Below are 17,929 nucleotides of genomic sequence, written 5' to 3'. Positions count from 1 at the left end.
ATGACCCCGCAGAGGCTACTTAAATGCTGCCCTCACACGCTGGCGTCAGTTCTGTACACGACTTTCCGTTCCAGGAACGCAGAGCCATGCAAGATACTGACCACTGGTGCCTTGAAACTAGGGCCCTGGAAGGCATGACCTTAACCCTAGAAATCAGTTCGCAGAACGGGGAAGATGGGTGGGGCGGTAAGCAATCTATCACTACTAATGTTTCTTACAGATATATCATTACAGAAGGTAAGTAATTTGTTCATCTGAAAGAAACACATAGTGATAGATTCCTTACCTTAGAATAGATACCCCAGCAATACCAACACCAGTGGTGAGTCTGCGAACCAAGATCACACCAGGAAGTCCTGGAGAACTGAACGGCCAAAGAAGCCATCTCTCTGGACTTGGCTGTCCAGGCAGTAATGCTTAGTAAAAGTGTGCAGCGAGGCCCACGTAGCTGCCTGACAGATGTCTTGTAAGGTGACACCACGTTCCAACGCCGTAGTGGCAGCCGTCGTCCTGGTGGAATGGGCGCGCAGCCCCAACATAGGCTCCTTTGCCAGAGAATAACAGGCTTTGATACACAAGACGATCCATCAGGAGATAGTCTGCTTGTGTACGGCCCGTCCTTTCTCGGGGCCAACGCAGCCAAGAAAGAGTTAGTCATCCACCCGGAACTATTGTGTGCGGCTCAGGTAAAATCAGAGCGCACGTTTTGGGTCCAGACGGTGCAGTCTCTTTTCCTCTCTGAAGGATGCAGAAGGAAGGTGGGCAAAGTGATTGTTTGCCCGATGTGAAAAGCAGTCACAACTTTTGGCAGAAAAGATGGACGGGTTCGGAGTACAACCTTGTCTGGATGGACAGACAGAAAAGGAGGTTTACAAAAAGGAGCCTGGAGCTCACTCACTCTCCTAGCGGAGGTGATGGCAACCAAGAAAGCAGTCTTTAGAGTTGAGACGTAGAGGACAGTTGTGAAGAGGCTCAAGGGGAGCACACATCAAATATGCCAGAACCAGATTCAAGTACCACTGTGGCATCACGAAAGGAATAGGAGGGAAAAGGTGAGTAATTGTAATGCCTTTGAGGAATCTATTTACAACAGGGGACTTGAAAAGAGAGGTCTTCAGGGAGCCGGGGGGAAAGGCCGAAACAGCAGAAAGGTAGCCCTTGAAAGTGCCCAGAGCAGAGCCCTGCTGGGCTAAAGAAAGAAGGAACAAAAGGACTTCTGAAAGAGGGGCAGGAAGGGTATCCACAGCCTTTGCTGTGCACCATGCCACAATTTTTTTTCCACCTGCAGGCGTATACCAACTTAGTAAAGGGCCACCTGGCCGCCAGAATGACATTACAAACTTCAGGAGACAAGTCAAAAGGAATTAACTGCCGTCGCTCAATCTCCACGCAAGGAGGTGGAGGCTGGAGAGGTTTGGGTGGAGGACCGTCCCCTGCTGCTGCGACAGAAGATCCTCCCGGGGAATCGATCGTTATACGGAGTAGCTCTGTATATCATACTCTTTGAGCCCAGTCCGGAGCCACAAGAATGACTTGGCCTGGTCGCGCCTGATCTTCAGCACTCTGGGCAGAAGTGGTATAGGGGGAAAGGCTCACAACAGACTACAACTCCACTCGCGACGAAAAGCGTCGCCGAGGGAGTGCCGCCTTGGAAATTCCAACGCACAGACCTGCCGACATTGCACATTCTCTTCGGTGGCAAATAGATTTAGCCAAAGCTCTCCCCACTGTTGAAAGAGACCTTGCACCACATCCGAGTGAAGATGCCATTCGTGATCCATCATGCACCTGCGGCTGAGTTTGTGCGCCCTGGCGTTCAGTGAACCTGCCAGGTGTTGAGCCAACAGGGAAATGCCTGGATTTTCCAGCCACGTCCAGAGGCGCAGAGCCTCCTAACATAGGGCCCACAACCCCACCGCGCCCCGTCTGTTGCAGTACCACATGGCTGTGGTGGTGTCCGTGAACACCTGCACTACTCTCCCCTTGAGAGAGGGAAGGAATGCTTTCAGTGCAAGTCGGATTGCCCGCAGCTCCAGAAGGTTGATATGGAGCCGGGACACCACTGGAGAAAAGAGGCTTCTGATCTCCGCCTCTCCCATGTGGCCGCCCCATCCCAGAAGGGACTCATCCGTCACTACTGTGTGCTCCGGTTGGGGAAGGGAGAGGGATCTGCCATTGACCCAATTCCGGTTTGTGAGCCATCACTGCAACAGTCTTGCAGTGCCCTCCGAAATATGGACGGACTTGACAGGTTCCCCTGATGCTGCACCCACTGGAACTTCAGGTCCCACTTCAGAACCCGCATATGCCATCTGGCATGATCGACCAGCAGGGTGCAGGAGGCCATGAGGCCCAGCAGCCTCAGGGTCATCCTGACCGAAACCCAGGAAAGAGGCCGACACATCAGAATCAGAGCCTGAATATCCTGGACTCGCCGTTCGGGAAGATAGACCCGAAAGAGCACTATATCCAGAACTGCTCCGATGAAGAGGAGCTTCTGAGATGGAATCGGGTGCGACATCGGCACATTGATAAAGAACCCTAGCAAATGCAGGAGGTCGGCAGTAGTCTGGAGGTGGGGGACAACTGCCTAGGGCTATCCCGCCTTCAACAGCCAGTCGTCAAGATAGGGGAAGACTGGAACCCCTGATCTGCGCAGATGAGCTGCAACCACCGCCATTACTTTCGTGAACACCCGAGGGGCGCTGATAGTGTTGTCCTTGTATGACAAACCTTAGATACTTCCTGTGCGAAGGATGTATAGGAATGCGAAAGTAGGCGTCCTTTAGGTCTACTGTGGACAGAAAATCTCCCTGTTGTAGTAATGGGAGTACTTGTTGTAAAGTGATCATGTGAAAATGATCAGATTGTATGTAGTGGTTGAGGGGCCTGAGGTCGAGAATTGGTCTTAATGTCCCGTCCTTTTTGGGAATTAGGAAGTACAGGGAGTAAACTCCTGTTCCTTGTTCCTCTAAAGGAACTACTTGAATAGCATCTTTTTGTAGAAGTGCTAGAACTTCCTGTTGAAGCAGAGTTATATGGTCTGTGGACATTGGACGCTGCCTGGGTGGTATATTTGGGGGGGTTGCTGTGAGTTGTAGGCAGTAGCCATGTTGGATAATTTGTCTTACCCACCTGTCTGTTGTGATGGAGTTCCAGACAGGTAGGAACTGTGAAAGTCTGCCCTCCACAGGAGTGGAATGCTGTAGGGGAGGCAGAGGGAAGTCACTGTTTGGGAGTGGAAGAGGAGCGGTTGTTGTTATTGCCTCTGCCTCTTCCCTTGTTGTTGCCTCTGTATCCTCCTCTAAAGTAGCCTTTGTTAGAGGAGGTTTGTCTGTTGGTCTTAAAAGATGATGTGGACTCTGTGCCTGTTTGCTTTGAGCCTCCTCTATAGAAGGAGTGACGAAAATAACTTTTATTCTGGGTGGATTATAATGCACCCATAGACTTAGCTGTGTCCGTGTCTTTTTTCATCTTCTCTAGTGTGTTGTCTACCTCCGGCCCGAACAACTGGTTTTGATTGAAGGGCTGGTTCAAGATGGTAGTTCTGTACCTCTGGTTTAAAACCTGAAATGCGTAACCATGCATGACGTCTGAGAATCACACTAGTATTGACTGCTCTGAATGCTGAGTCAGTTACATCTAGTGCGCATTTAATTGAGGCATTAGATATTAGTTTGCCTTCTTGTAAGAGCTCTGCTGCCTGATCTTTGTATTGATCTGGGAGATGTTCCATTAATTTTTCTAGTTGGTCGTAGTGAGCCCTGTCGTAGCGTGAGAGTAAGGCTTGTGTGTTTGCTATGCGCCATATGTTTGCTGCTTGTGCAGCAATCCTTTTTCCCGACGCATCAATAATTTTTGATTCTTTGTCAGGCGGGGGCGTGTCACCAGAAGTTTGGGAGTTTGCTCTTTTACGTGAATTTGACACTACCAAAGAGTCTAGTGGCAGATGTCCCTTAATATAGACCGGATCAGCTGGTGCTGGTCTATACTTTTTTTCTGCTCTGGGATTTAGCACCCTACATCTTACTGGATCTTTAAAAATGTCTGGAGTATGTTTAATAACTCCTTTGATCATAGGTAATATTTGAGTAGACCTTTGTGACTGCTCAAAAGGGTCTAGTAAGAAATCCTCCTCAATGGCATCAGAGTGCATTGACACTCCATGGTAAAGGGCAGCTCTGTTTAATAGATGATTAAACCCAATACTATCTTCTGTAGGGGAAGGTTTTGTTGGGTAGTACTGAGGCTCAGGGATGTCTGGTGTAAAACCATAAGCCCCGTCCTCCTTGGGATATTGGGGGTTGACATCCTCATCTAAAGGGTATGTTACGTCATTGAACCCACCTAAATCATACTCTTTGTCAGTGTGGTGTGATGATGCAGGAGATTGAACTGGAGAAGTCATAGGTTCAATGTAAGGATTAGGAGAGGAAGAAGGTGAAGGAGAGGAAGGGTGCATTGGAGAAGTTGCACAGTCCTTTTTGGCAGGAACCACAGGTGGAAGTGGTGTGTCTGCTGGTCCTTTGTTAAAGGGAATTACTTCTAGTCTTTTTTTATATGGAATTGCTTCCACATGTCCAGTTTTTGGATTAATATGGACTTTTTTCTGTTTAGGATCTGGTTTAAACAGTTCTTCTTGTTCTGTAATCTTCTTTGGCGTTGATGTTTTCGGTGCCGATAGAGGTTGATTAGTGTTCTTTGCCTTAGGAGGAGTGATTGAGTCCTGTGGCAATTTTTTCGGTGCCGAAGATGGTTTAGGCTTGTCTGTATCATGCCTTGAAGTCTTTGGTACAGATATTGTAGATTTCGGCATGGAGACAGGTTTTGTTGGGCTGCGGCGCCAAAATCTGGCTTCCCTTCTTTATTTTTGGAACCAGAGGGTTTCGGAGTCGAAGCTTTCGGATCCGGTACGGTTCTTGGCTTCTGCACCGATGTGTCTTTTGGTTCAGGTGCCGAAGGGTCTTTGTGCACCGAAGGGGGTTTTGGCTTCGGTGTCGAAGAATCCTTCGGTGTCTAAGGATGTTCCGGTGCCAATGGAGGAGGTGGAATTGGCACATGTTTTTTCGGTGCCGAGGCACCGGAAGGCGTAGTCTTTTCCCTCAGAGCCGAGCCCGAAGGTGGGGCGTCGGAGGGTAAATTTCAGTCTCGACTGGGCCCCATGGGCGGAGTGTCGACCGCTGCCTTTGTCTTGGGTAGTGTGTGTTGTGCAGGGGAAGTGGTACTCCCAGGTTGTCGAGATGGAATCGAATCGTCCGAGTCCTCTGCCCCCGATATGATCTGGAGATCAGGCGAGTCTTCCTCGGCGACGGGTGGAGCCTCGTCCTCGGAGATATCTTTGATTGGATCTTCGTCCTCGGAGAAGTCTTCTTCGACGATCTCCTCCTCAAAGATGGCCTCCGGTGCTGATCTCATTTTGTATCGACGGGCCCTCCGATCCCGAATAGTTTTCTTCGATCGGAAGGAGGCACAGGCTGCGCAGGTCGACTCGTCGTGTTCTGGCGAGAGACAGAGGTTGCAGACCTCGTGATGGTCGCTATGAGGGAACTTTGCTCGACATACCGGGCATCTCTTGAATGGAGTTCTGTCCATGAGGCGTAGGCTGTACGGCGCCGATAGGCCCACCGGCCCGCATCGACGCACCGGAATGTAGGTGGTGATGTTGAAAAGTCTATTCGATGTCGAAATAAGTTTATCTAAAGTTTCTCGCTTCGAAAATGCAGAAAAAGTCTTTTCTAGCCGGAACGGAAAACTTTCATCCGAACTCAGTGGCGGAAAAAAACAATCTGAGGATGGAGTCGATGATCATGCGCAGTATTGTCCAAGGGAGGAGTCACCTATCTCGTGACTACAAAGACTTCTTCCAAGAAGACAACAACCTGCAATCATCCGAGCCCAACACCAGGTGGCGCTCTATTGCTAAGTGTAGGATCTGCAGCTCATATGCCTCGAACAAATCTTTTTCCCAAACAGGTCCAGTCTCTTGGATTCCCAATCCAGGGGTGCAGTAGGGAATGCACTTTGGGACGTGGGGGTTTTGACAAACAAGCTGTTAGGGGTGGGGTGTAGGGAGAGGGAAAGGGGGTCGCCTGGGGCCGGGCGATGCCGTGCGGCCAATTTCGTATCCACAGGAGCCTCTGTGTTGGGCCTGGACCAGATGCCCAAAAGAACGTCAGAAAGTGCATCATTAAAGGGCAGCAGTGGCTCTGCAGAGGCAGCAGCCGGCTGAAGCACTTCTGACAGGAGGTTAGTCCTGACGGCCACTGTAGGGAGTTGGAGGTGTAGAACCTCGGATGCCCCACGCAACACCACTGCGTAACTAGCGCCCTCCTCGGTAGCCGCGGTAGGAGGATTGAGCGTGCCAAGGTCAGGAGAGATGTCAATGCCACTGGCATCCCCCAGCTCCTCTGCCCAGTCCGGGTCATACTCGCACTGGGCTGCGAGAGGGTCATCAGACCCCTTACCAGCCCCCCACCCCCTTTCCTCCGAAGGCTGATGTACATGTCGAAAATACGGAGGCTGGACATAGGAAAAGAAGGGTCCCATCGGCGTTGGAATTCTCGTTAAGCGACGCGTTTCTGCTCCATGTCCGTATCGGGGCTGAAACTGGGGACGACAAAATTCGGTGCCACAGGCGACGTCGGGGGTGGTGCAGGTGGGGTTGACGTCAGTGAAGGTGTTACAAGGACAACCGGCGTCGACCGGGATCCAGAACTGGATCCATGGGGAACCTGCGGTGCCCGAGCCGATAGCGATGCCGGAGCCGCCAACAGTGAAGGGTGAGGACCCCCAGTTGGAATCGCTGGACCAGAAGGCATGCCGGCTGACCCGACGGCCCAAAGAGGCAGGCCATGGCTGACAAATTCCTGCAGCTGGGCCGGGGTCGCCAACGAACCCACGAAGGGCAGGAAGGTCGACAGCGACTACATAGGCTCTGCCGGAGCCGCGGGGGAGGCACCACCCGCACACTCAGCCGTATCTAGCGAGGCAAAGCCGGAGAGCGATGGCGTTTCTTCGACTTCTTGTGATGCTTCGCCTTACCTGACCCAGAGTGCGAAGACTTCGATCCCGACGAACAATGGTGATGGCTCTGTGACCGGTCCCTCAACCTCCCATGGGACCAGGATCTTGAACAGCGCAGAGCAGACTGCTGGACTTCAAGCAACTTTCGGGACCGCTCCCCGCAAAGTCTTCGGCCCCATGGCCCGGCAGTCGGGGCACGACTTGGGATCGTGGTTGCGCCCCAGGCAGTAGAGACACATGCAGTGCGCGTCAGTCACCGACATTGTGCGATGACAGTCCCTGCAAGACTTGAAGGCGGGCATCCCTACAGCACCAGGAGTCGATCAACTCGAAAAAAGCAGACAAAAGGCCTCGAAAAACGCAGTCAAAAAATGACTGGGGGTACCGCTCTCTCCGGATCTGGGCTTGCTTTCGTGGAAAAAGAAAGAACTGACGTCAGCGCGTGAGGGCGGCGTCTAAGTAGCTGCTGCGACATCATCTCTGCGCCCGCGATGTCACCTCGGCAACCACGATGCCAACGACGGCCGCGGGCTGCTCAACGCCACCTTCTGACGCGCAGGGGTACTGCTGAAGAAAACTTTCCGGATCCAGTCTGATGCCTGGGGGTAATTCTAAGGTAAGGAATCTATCACAACGTTCTTCTTCGATGTTTGCTTTAGCTCCGATTCGTGTGTTTTGTCGGCTTAGCCAGTCTGCTGGGACGTTGTCAACTCCTGGTAGAAGTACTGTTTGCAGATCTGTTGTGTTATTGTCCATTGCCAGATTTCTTGCGCAAGTTTGCTCAGGGGAAAGGATTTCGTTCCTCCCTGCTTGTTCAGGTAAAATCCATTTTACAGAGAGAGCAGTAGGCCTGGGGCCCTGAATAGCAGGGTCCCAGGTCAACTAAGTCGGAAAACCAGCAAAACACCAGGCAAAAAGTTGGGGGCAACCATAGTCAGGTATCCACCTTCCTACACACCCCCCCCCCCCCCCCCCCCCCCCAAACGAAAGCAGATAAGGCTATCCTTGACCAGGTAAGCCTATATTGCCTGAGTGGCCATATGAGGTGGTACCTGCACTGGCATGGTTACCCCCTATATCATGGTCCACTAAGTAACCCCTCACCTTAAGGGTATCTGAGGGTCTCCACCATAGGGAATCACTACCTGTGGTGTGTTTTGGCAAAGTAAAAGGCTGGTGTGGTAATGGAGTACTGAAGTGAGACTCCACTACTGTTGGGCTCAACTTTCTCCAATCACTATCCACCATATGTGCCTTTCTTTCCAGTACCGAGTTGCTATGAGCTCTCAGGGTCAACCTCTGGCTACCTAAAGCTGGAGGCTGAGTCCCTCTGTTTGGCTTACTGGAGGGACAGGTCAGGTTTGGGGTTTTTAGGCCCCATGTTTGGCTGTGCCCAACAGTGTCCAGCTGTGGGAGGTCCCTAACTACTTTTAAGGGGGATCCCTCAGGAGTCTGTTTTATTTTCACTTGGCTAGGTCTACTAGCTTCAGTGATCCTAACCTGTTGATTGGGAAGTTCTTTTGGACAGGGGGCCCTTTGGGGTCCACCACTGGCCTCCCTGACCTCTACAGCCCTGGGTTGACTGAGGCAGGGTAGAGAGGGGCAGGTTACCTGCTCCAGACTGGGTCCCACCTTGGAAGGGTCCACTGACATCAGGGGCTCTGCCAGGCTAGGCCCGACTACCTCTGGGGCAGTTCCTTCACAAGGGGTCAGATCAGTTCCCTGAGGAGGCTGATCCTTTCCTAGAGTCTGGTGGGAGGGAGATTTCTCTTCCTCCTCAATGCTCTCTGTCTGAGTGGAGTGATCCATTGTTTCAGGCTTCACAACCTCACTATCTGTTTGAGTAGAGGCTGAGACCATGACAGCCTTGCCAACCTTTTCAGGAAGGCACTCAGTTTGTGTTTGGGCTGTGACTGTCACAGCCCTCCTATCCCGTTCTGGAAAGTGTGTCTGAGTCTGGGCATTGGCTACCACTGCCCTTCCAAACCTTTTCAGGGAGGAATGGTGCTTGGACTGGGGCTGTAGCTATTACTGCCCCACTAACCTTTCTGGGTAGGCCTATCATCCTGGAGTGGGTTTCTTGATCCACCTCAGCCCATGCTGAGAGTTCCAGGTCATTCCCCAGTAAGCAATCTACAGGTAGGTTGTCTGTCACTGCCACCCTCATGGGCCCTGTGACATTACCCCAGCTGAGCTCGACTACTGCCATGGGATGCCTTCTTTTCACTCCATGCATGTCTGTCACCTGATAAATGAAACCAGGGGTCAGTTGAGCAGAGGGGACCAGATGGTCAATCACCATGGTGATGCTGGCCCCTGTGTCTCTGAATGCCTCACCTTTCTGACCATTGATAAGGGGCTCTTGTCTATACTTCCCCAAAATGTGGGAACCAGTAGTGAAGTTGGCAAACCCCATGCCAGTCTCACAGACAAGTGTTGTGTTAGGGGACCTGGCTAGGCCATGGTACACCTGGTTTCCCAAAGTAATGCCCACCACATTCTTGGGGGCACTCCCACCACCTGGGGGATTACCACTAGTGGTAACAGGAGGTCTGGGAGTAGTACTTGGGGGTATATTCTCCTTATTGTTGTTGGCCTTGGGGCAACTGCTGTCACTTTTATAATGGCCTACCTGTTTGCAGGTATGACAATAAGGTTTCTTTTGGGAGTTGGGAGAAGTTTGGGACCCACCCTTTTCAGAGGATTTTTGGGGCCCTGTGGTTTGATCAGAAGATTTGTTCCCACCCTTCTCTTGAGGCTTGGTTGATTCCTTCTTTTGGTCACCACCCTGGTTCTTAGGCCTGACCCTGGTTCTGACCCATTTGTCTGCCCTCTTACCCAATTCTTGTGGAGAGGTCAGATCAGAGTCTACCGGGTGCTGGTGTAATAACTGGTTCTGACAATTACTTAAGATTTGCTCTCTCATAATTAGATTGTACAATCCTTTGAAATCAGTAACCTTACTTCCCAGTAGCCAGCCTTCAAAAGCCTTAGTGGCAAAATCAACAAAGTCAGTCCAATCCTGAGACTGAGTTTTCTGGGTGTCTCTGAACATCAACCTGTACTGTTCAGTTGTTAAGCCAAACCCATCAACCAGTGAATTCTTCAGGACTTGGTAATTGTTAGCATCCTCAACTCTAGTAGTGAGGAGCTTATCTCTACCTTTGCCTTCAAAGGAGAGCCACAAGATAGCTGCCCACTGACTCTGGGGGACACACTGTACAGTGCAGGCCCTCTCCACAGCAGTCATCCATTTGTGGATGTCATCCCCTTGTTTAAAGGGGGGCACTATCTTACTCAGGTGTCTAGTGTCTAAACTCCCGTCCCTTTCTCTAGGTAAAATGCTGCCACCAGTGGGATCTACCCCACTCAATTTCTGCTCTCTAGCAAAGGCAAGTCTCTCTTTGGCCAGGGCAAGTTCTTCCCTTTCAATCCTCAGATTGACTTCCCTCATCTTGGCCTCATGCTCTCTCCTCTGAGGGGATGTCATCCCTCTGCGAGAAGAGGTCTGAGAGCCATTGGTTCTAATGGATCTGTTAGAGCCTCTGGATAGAGACCTAACTCGTCCATTACCAAGGTTAAGCCTGCCTGAGAGTGGGCCTGGGGCTCCCCCAAGTCCATTCTCATGCCTACTTAAGTTGGTCCTGGTGAGTCTACTGACTTCTACCTGACCTTTGTCTGCCTCGTCCCCTGATAACTCTTCTTCCTCTTCCTCCTCTTCACCTTCTGCAGAGAGGTGGATGAGGTCAGGGTCACCTGGGGTTCCCTCTAAGGGAGGCATGTTCCCACCTGGATTAGAAGAATCTGGGTTAGCAGTTCTTCTGGCATCGTAAGTCTCTAAGAGACCAATCAGAAAGGGAATGGTAGGGTTAGAACCCTGTTTTAGCTTCCTGGAGGTACACAATTGTCTCATCTCCTAGAAGCTAGGAGCTGCATATCTGGACATGACCTGTGGAGGGTCAACTGACACAAGGGGAGACTCATTTTCCTCCTTTGTCTGACACCCCATTCTCAGTCCCCACTACCTCACTTGCACCCTAGTCTCCCCTAGCCCTCACTTATCCCTCAACTTCTCCCCCCCACTCAGTCCCCACTACCTCACCTGCACCCCCGCAACAACCCAGCCTAAACTCACTCCTCAACATCCCTCCCCCTCCTAACTCAACCACACCCCTCACACCCAACCTACCTACCCTTCCGAACACTAACCCACTCACTAATACCACCAACCCCTGCAGTTGCATCACATCCCCTCCCCCACACTCCTGTAACAGACACCTATACACTTTCAGTACCCAGTCCCAACTCCACTCCCAATCCCACGCTAGACATGATTATGTCCACCCTCCTCCAAGTCAAAGAAGATCTCCACACCCTCAAAGAGTTACTCTTCAAAGAACCCAGACACCACCTACCTACCACCACTTCCCCCCCTAACAAATCCCCCACCCATCCTACTCATCCTCCCCTAACAAATCCCCCACCCATCCTACTCATCCTACCACACAAAACTTCCGACACTGGACCTCAATCCCCGCTCGCAATCCCATCAACCGCTCCCGACGCACCGTCAATCCACTTTCGGACCACGACATACGCACCCTCCTCCGCTCATATGACCCAGTTCCCCAAAACAACCTAGCCACCACACACCTTTCCATCCCCACGATTCACCCTAACGCCCTTAGGCACCCCACTCAAAACAGAGGCTTCGTCCCAAATAACCTTAAAAAAGTCCCACTCACTCTAGAACCCTCTACCACCCCCTGCACCCCAAGGCTCAAATGCATACTTCTCAACTGCAGGTCGGCCCCTAGACACTCTTCCGACATCGCCGATCTCATCAAAACGCTGGACCTTGATCTAACCATTCTGACTGAAACTTGGTTAACTGAATCGTCTACACCTATCATGGATATTCTAGTTCCCCCCAACTACCACATCATTAGACTTGACAGATCTAGCAAGACAGGCGGTGGAATCGCATGTATTTTTAGGAGCAACCTCTCAGTTACTAGAGCCACCTCCCCCTCTCTCACCTCCTGTGAATACATCTGCCTAGATGTCATCAGCGAGAGCAAACCTGTATGCTCTCTACACGTCATCTACCACCCACCTGGGGACAACCTAATCTTCACCCAACAACTCATGGACACAATCTCATCCAATTCCGGACGGCAACACACTCAAATTTTCCTTGGTGACTTCAATCTCCACTGGAACGATCACAATGACGCGGTGGTAAAAAGCCTCAAAAATTACCTCAACGCTCTTGACCTCACCCAAATCTGCAACAACCCGACCCACGATAAAGGCTCTATCCTCGACCTTATCATCTCTAAAGAGAACTCTACCCAACTTGGATCGATCCAACCCTGTGACTGGTCAGACCACCACATTATCACATTCTTCATTAATGAAAAAGTTAAATTTAACCCGGTTCAACCCACCAAATCCAAGGTCTGGAAAAGGGACCTGAAGAAACTCAATCAAAACTCTTTACCTTCCCACAGCTGCAATCTCCTCCTTCGCCCTACCGGTGCTCTGGACGTTCAATCTTTGACCGACCACTACCTCAACTCTATGACTTCTATAATCAATGAGGCCGCCCCCTTGCAACTGAAAAGAGTCTCCACCAAGAAAACCAACCCATGGTACGATGGTAGACTCAACGAAGATAGATGGGCCATGCGAATGGCAGAGCGCACCCGGAGATCAGCCCCTTCGGCACTGCACCTTAAAACTCTGAAGGAAAAAAGAAACGCCTACTTCAGGAAAATAAAGAGCACAAAATCAGATTTCTTCAGCCTCCAGCTCGACCGAGCAAAAAACTGACCAAGAAAACTTTTTGAACTAATCAATACACAATCCAAGGATCAATCCCAACTATCGCATAGCACAACAGGAGATATTCCATCCTGTGAAGACTTCTCTGCTTTCTTCAATCTAAAGACTGATAACATAAGGAAAGATCTCCCCAATGACGTAAACCTTTACTCCAACCCCCACAGCATAACATCCACTGAACCAAAGAACAATGCTGCATGGTCATCCTTTGACACCTACTCGGAAGAAACAATTAACAAACTGCTCACCACATTGAAACCTTCCAATCACCTCACAGACCCCCTTCCTGCTAACGCTGTAAAGGACTTCATCCCATTACTCCTCCCACTATGGACCAAAATTATTAACAGCTCACTTCAACAAGGACGCATCCCCGACTCCCTCAAAGTTGGACAAGTCACACCTATACTCAAGAAACCAACAGCTGACCCTACTGACCCAAACAATTACCGTCCTATTACCAATATCCCCACCCTGGCCAAACTGTTGGAAAAATGCGTACAACTCCAACTAACGAAACACATTGATCGGTTTGACCTCCTCAACCCTCATCAATCAGGCTTCCGAGCAGGGCACAGTACTGAAACTGCTATTACACACATAATTGATGACGCCCTCCAAATCCTAGATCAAAACGATACCTGCCTCCTCATCCTTCTTGATCTGTCCTCAGCATTTGACACAGTCAAACACGAGAACTTACTCGAGTTGTTAAACACCAGAATGGGTCTATCTGGGACTGTTCTCAAGTGGTTCACTTCCTTTCTACATAACCGGTCTCAGAAATTCAAGAGCAACAACTTGATGTCCCCACCAGTGCCTGTAACATTAGGCGTCCCACAAGGATCTTCCCTATCTCCAACATTGTTCAACCTGGTCATGGAACCTCGCACCACCTTGTTATAAGCATCTAATGTACACTTTCACATGTACGCAGACGACACCCAACTATACCTGAAATTACAATCCCCCAATGACATCAAACTACTGAACTCAACGCTCAGAAACACACAATCATGGCTTGCCGATAATCACCTCAAACTCAATGCTCTGAAAACTGAGTTCCTTCTGATCTCACCTCCCGCGAAAAGCTCCACCTCTCAAACCTGGCTTAAGCACCTAACTGCACTCAATGTCCAACCTACCATCGTGGACTCAGCGAAATCTCTAGGCATAACACTTGACGCCAATCTCAACATGCAACGGCATATTAGCAAGGCAACTAAGGGAGCTAATTTCCAAATCAATACCTTGAGGAGACTTAAACCCTTCCTCCCAGCCAAGGACTTCCAAATTGCAGTACAAGCCCTAGTCATACCAAGCTTAGACTACGGTAGTGTCGCCCTCTGCGGACTCCCCCTATCTACAACTGCCCCCCTGAGAGCCTCTTTGAACGCTGCAGCGAGACTTATCACTGGATCAAAAAAACACTCGCATATTTCCCCTGACTTAAAATCCTTAAACTGGCTGCCTTTTGAGGCCAGAATACATCTGAAAATTGCATGCATGACTCAAAGAGCTATACACCACAGCTCACCTGGCTACCTCACTCAGAAGCTGACAATTTCTGGTGGCTCAAGAACCACTAGAAGTACAAAGAATCTTCTTCTGAAATCTCGTAGATTCCGGAAGGAAAAAACATATAAGCGTTCCTTCTCAGGAATGGCACCCAGGATCTGGAACTCCCTCCAGAAACCAGACTTATCACCTCCACTACATTCTTTAAGAAAGAAGTGAAAGCTATCCTCATGGCTACATTCACGTGAACTTGTACCTTACTTTGGATCTATTTGAGACTCACTATTTGTAATATTCGTTTTTCAGATTGTCTATTTGTATTATTGGTTTAACTGATTGTTTATGCTCCCTCTTGTATCTACCCTATTTTGCTACTCATTTACTACCTTCAACTATCCTTCGCTCAAAAGCTTGTTAATTGCGCTCTTGTTTCTCCTACCCCTTGTTGTAAAGTGCTCTGATATCTGCAAAGATCTTGTTCGCGCTATATAAAACTCTCTAAATAAATAAATAAAATAAATCCTGGAGGCAGAATAATGACATCAAGTCACCTGAAACACAGTAAGAACTAGAGCTCTTGAGGGTACGCAAGTTGTGGGCAAACCAGAGTGTAAATCCAGTGGCACCTGTACCCAGTCTTAAATCTGCTAAAATAACCAGACCCATGCTGAGTAAAAGTTCTACAAATTTCTTCCACATCAGGAGAAGACCATAAAAGATGTGTGTGCATGGGAAGGAATGGAAGGATTTGGAAGTTTAAGTTTAGTTTCAACAAATCTTCCAATCAATTCCAGATGAAACCACAAGATGGTAGGATAACGCCACAGCATGTGATTGGACAAGGCTTATAGTTCAAAGCGCCTAGTTTGTGCAGTTATAGTGTTCACCTGTAAGGTAAATGTCTAGCAAAAATATTCTACAAATGTACTCAGACTTACAGGAAGACTTCTAAAGGTCATGAATGCAAAAGATAGGGAAGGATATGAGGTGGTAGACCAAGAAATGAGACTGAAGTTAATGAAAGACTATTTCTACCAAGCCACATGTCCTGCCCAAAATGATCTAAACATTAAAACTGGGTAGTACCCTTATTTTTGTTACAGTCCACTCACCTTAAGATGTGTGAAGATCTGTGCTGCCCGGGCAAAGTCCCAGTCATTGTCAATAAGGCACCTATTGGGAAATCAAGAGAACATCAGATCTGGAGAAAAACTTGAGAGGGTGGGGACTGTGAAAGTGTGGAGGGATTAAAGAAGTGGGAGGGCCAAAAGGACATGTTAGTATGAAATCCTACTAAAGTCACGACAGGCTGTGATGGAGGGAGAGTAAAATGACAAAATTAAAAGGGCGAGTGTCATGATAAAAGTAAGTGAAGAGTTAAGTAGCATGAAGATTAAGCAAAAGAGTAGAAAAGGAGACAAGTCAGCAATAGACATAAACCAGACCAATACATTACAAAAAATTGCTGAAGATATCGTAATGGAACAAAAAGTTACCAAACTGACATTAAAGATGTGATAAAACATGATCAGGATGGTGAAGGTAGAGCTAAAAATATGAAAAGGGCAGGGTGAATCGGAAGAAAGGAGAAGGGTGGGACCGTGAAGGTTGGAGAACTCACTTCTGTGACCACTCCAAATTCATGCCAGATTGCAGTGAGAAGGCTTGGATCATTTCTTGGTGCGTTGAGGGAAGGGTGGGCACCGGGCTGCTGGACGGCGTTGGAGCGGACGTGACAAATGCTTCGCGGATCTCCTCTGGAGTGGCTTCGCGAACATGGAGCTGGTCATTCACTATACAGAGTCTGCCAGAGAATGAGAGCACAGAGTACTGACTGGTTAACAATGGTTACTCAACATACCACCAAGGTAACAGCTTGCTAAGTTAAGGGGATAACACAGAGGTAAGCAGGAGTCTTTTAACAAACAGCAAAAAGGCTAGTCCCTTGGGTTAAACAGGTGGTCATCCAGTGTTTAGGCACTGAGCCCGCCACCAAGAAGTTGGAACAAGTTACTCTCTGTAGTAACTCTGGTACACAGCCTTTGGCCTATTCCACAGGTGTTCAATTGCTTTGGATGACATGAAAGCAGTTCCCTTATCACTCAGGATATAAGAACCCTGAAATAATTAACTATCACCCCCCTGCACCACTCCCAAAAACACTGTTTTGAGTGAACATAATGTAACGAGATAGTCATGAAGGTAATGTTAAATATAATGGTGTTGGCCACTAAACAATAATATGAATCCTAATTCCAGGACTGTGAAATGTGAGACAAAAAAATCTGAACCGAGACCACTGTCCTCCAAGAAAACAGTTTAGAACAGCCACCAGCCATGTCTAAGTGAATTGCAGTTACCAGTCTCTCAGAGAAACTCTTGTGAGAAAGTGCCCTCTTTCTGCATGATTGCCCCCACTTTTTGCTGAATTGCAGATGTGCTTGAGTGTGCGCTGGGCTCCTGCTAATCATGTACCCAGGGCCCAAGTTCTTTCCCTAAAACAGTATTGAAGCCTAAGCCCAATTGGCATGTCTGGCCACAGGTCAGCCCCTGGTAAATGGTACCACAGGTACCCAGGGCACTGTGACCAGAGAAGGCCTCTAAGGGCTGCAGCACGTATTGTGCCCTGTACCCTTACACACACTGCCTTTGCAGGCTGCATGTTTTGGTGCAGAACAAAGTGACGAGTCAACGTGGCACATCTCTGTGTGCCATGCCGACAACTCAGTGCCCTGGCATAGATCAGTCACCACTCTAGCTGGGTGCACTATACCAGTGGTGAGGGTACAGGTGCATGAGCCCTGAACCCCTACAGTGTCTAAGTCTTAGACATTGTCAGTGCAGTGCTGGGATTAAGAGTATATGGTGCTGGGAGCTTGTCATTACGAACTCCGCAGCACCATATTGGCTAAACTGAAAACTGAGACGTTTGATATCAACCTTCTCAGTACATTAAACCCACACTGATGCCAGTGTGGGAGTTATTGAAAAAGGCACACAGAGTGCATCTTAGAGATGCCCCCTGAAAACTAACCCACCACTAGTGTCCAGGCTGAGTGGCTGCTTTCAGCTACCACCACCAGACATGGACCCCTGGGTTGAGAGCTGCTGCTCTCGGGGGCCTGAAACAATGCACATCCTGGGACGAGGTGCCAAGCCTCACCCCCCAGGATAGGTAGGGTTCACAAAGGAGAAGCTTCAAAGGCATGCCGCCTTTGTGAGCCTCTACCGACCATTTGCTGCTTTCAGCAACTGGTCCCCACTGATTCTAAGCCCCACTTTGGGCGGGAGAACTGGCGGGAAAAACAAATGAGAAAGAGAGGTGGGCCCACCTCTGCCAACTCCAACCCTAAGGTAGGGGAGGGGAGGTGAAGCACAACCTTGAGTCCCCACCATCTTGAGGATGGGGGGACCCAGCCAACCAGGGACAGGCTCCTGCCACCCTCCCACTGGAGAGTGGCAGAATAGGGGGTGTACCCACCCAAGGGAAGGAACCCATTGGTCCCTGCCCTTTACCTACCTGTAACGCCCCTAAATGTAT

The 17,929-nt window shown here is 49.5% G+C and overlaps 1 protein-coding gene across 1 annotated transcript in view; it reads right to left on the bottom strand.

Annotated features, from left to right (window-relative positions):
* The window catches only part of NXF1 (nuclear RNA export factor 1), a 466,191-nt gene that overhangs the window by 12,387 nt on the left and 435,875 nt on the right, over positions 1-17,929 (bottom strand). Inside the window, exons 19-20 of the mRNA XM_086938121.1 lie at positions 16,010-16,192; positions 15,501-15,561 (exon numbers count right to left, since the gene is read on the bottom strand). Of these exons, the coding sequence (XP_086794247.1) occupies positions 15,501-15,561; positions 16,010-16,192 (244 nt within the window). The remainder of the gene's footprint in view (positions 1-15,500; positions 15,562-16,009; positions 16,193-17,929) is intronic.

This window comes from Lissotriton vulgaris, chromosome 9 (genome assembly GCF_964263255.1).
Source record: "Lissotriton vulgaris chromosome 9, aLisVul1.2, whole genome shotgun sequence".
NCBI classification, from domain to species: domain Eukaryota; kingdom Metazoa; phylum Chordata; class Amphibia; order Caudata; family Salamandridae; genus Lissotriton; species Lissotriton vulgaris.
This window is presented reverse-complemented; position numbering and strand designations above follow the sequence as displayed.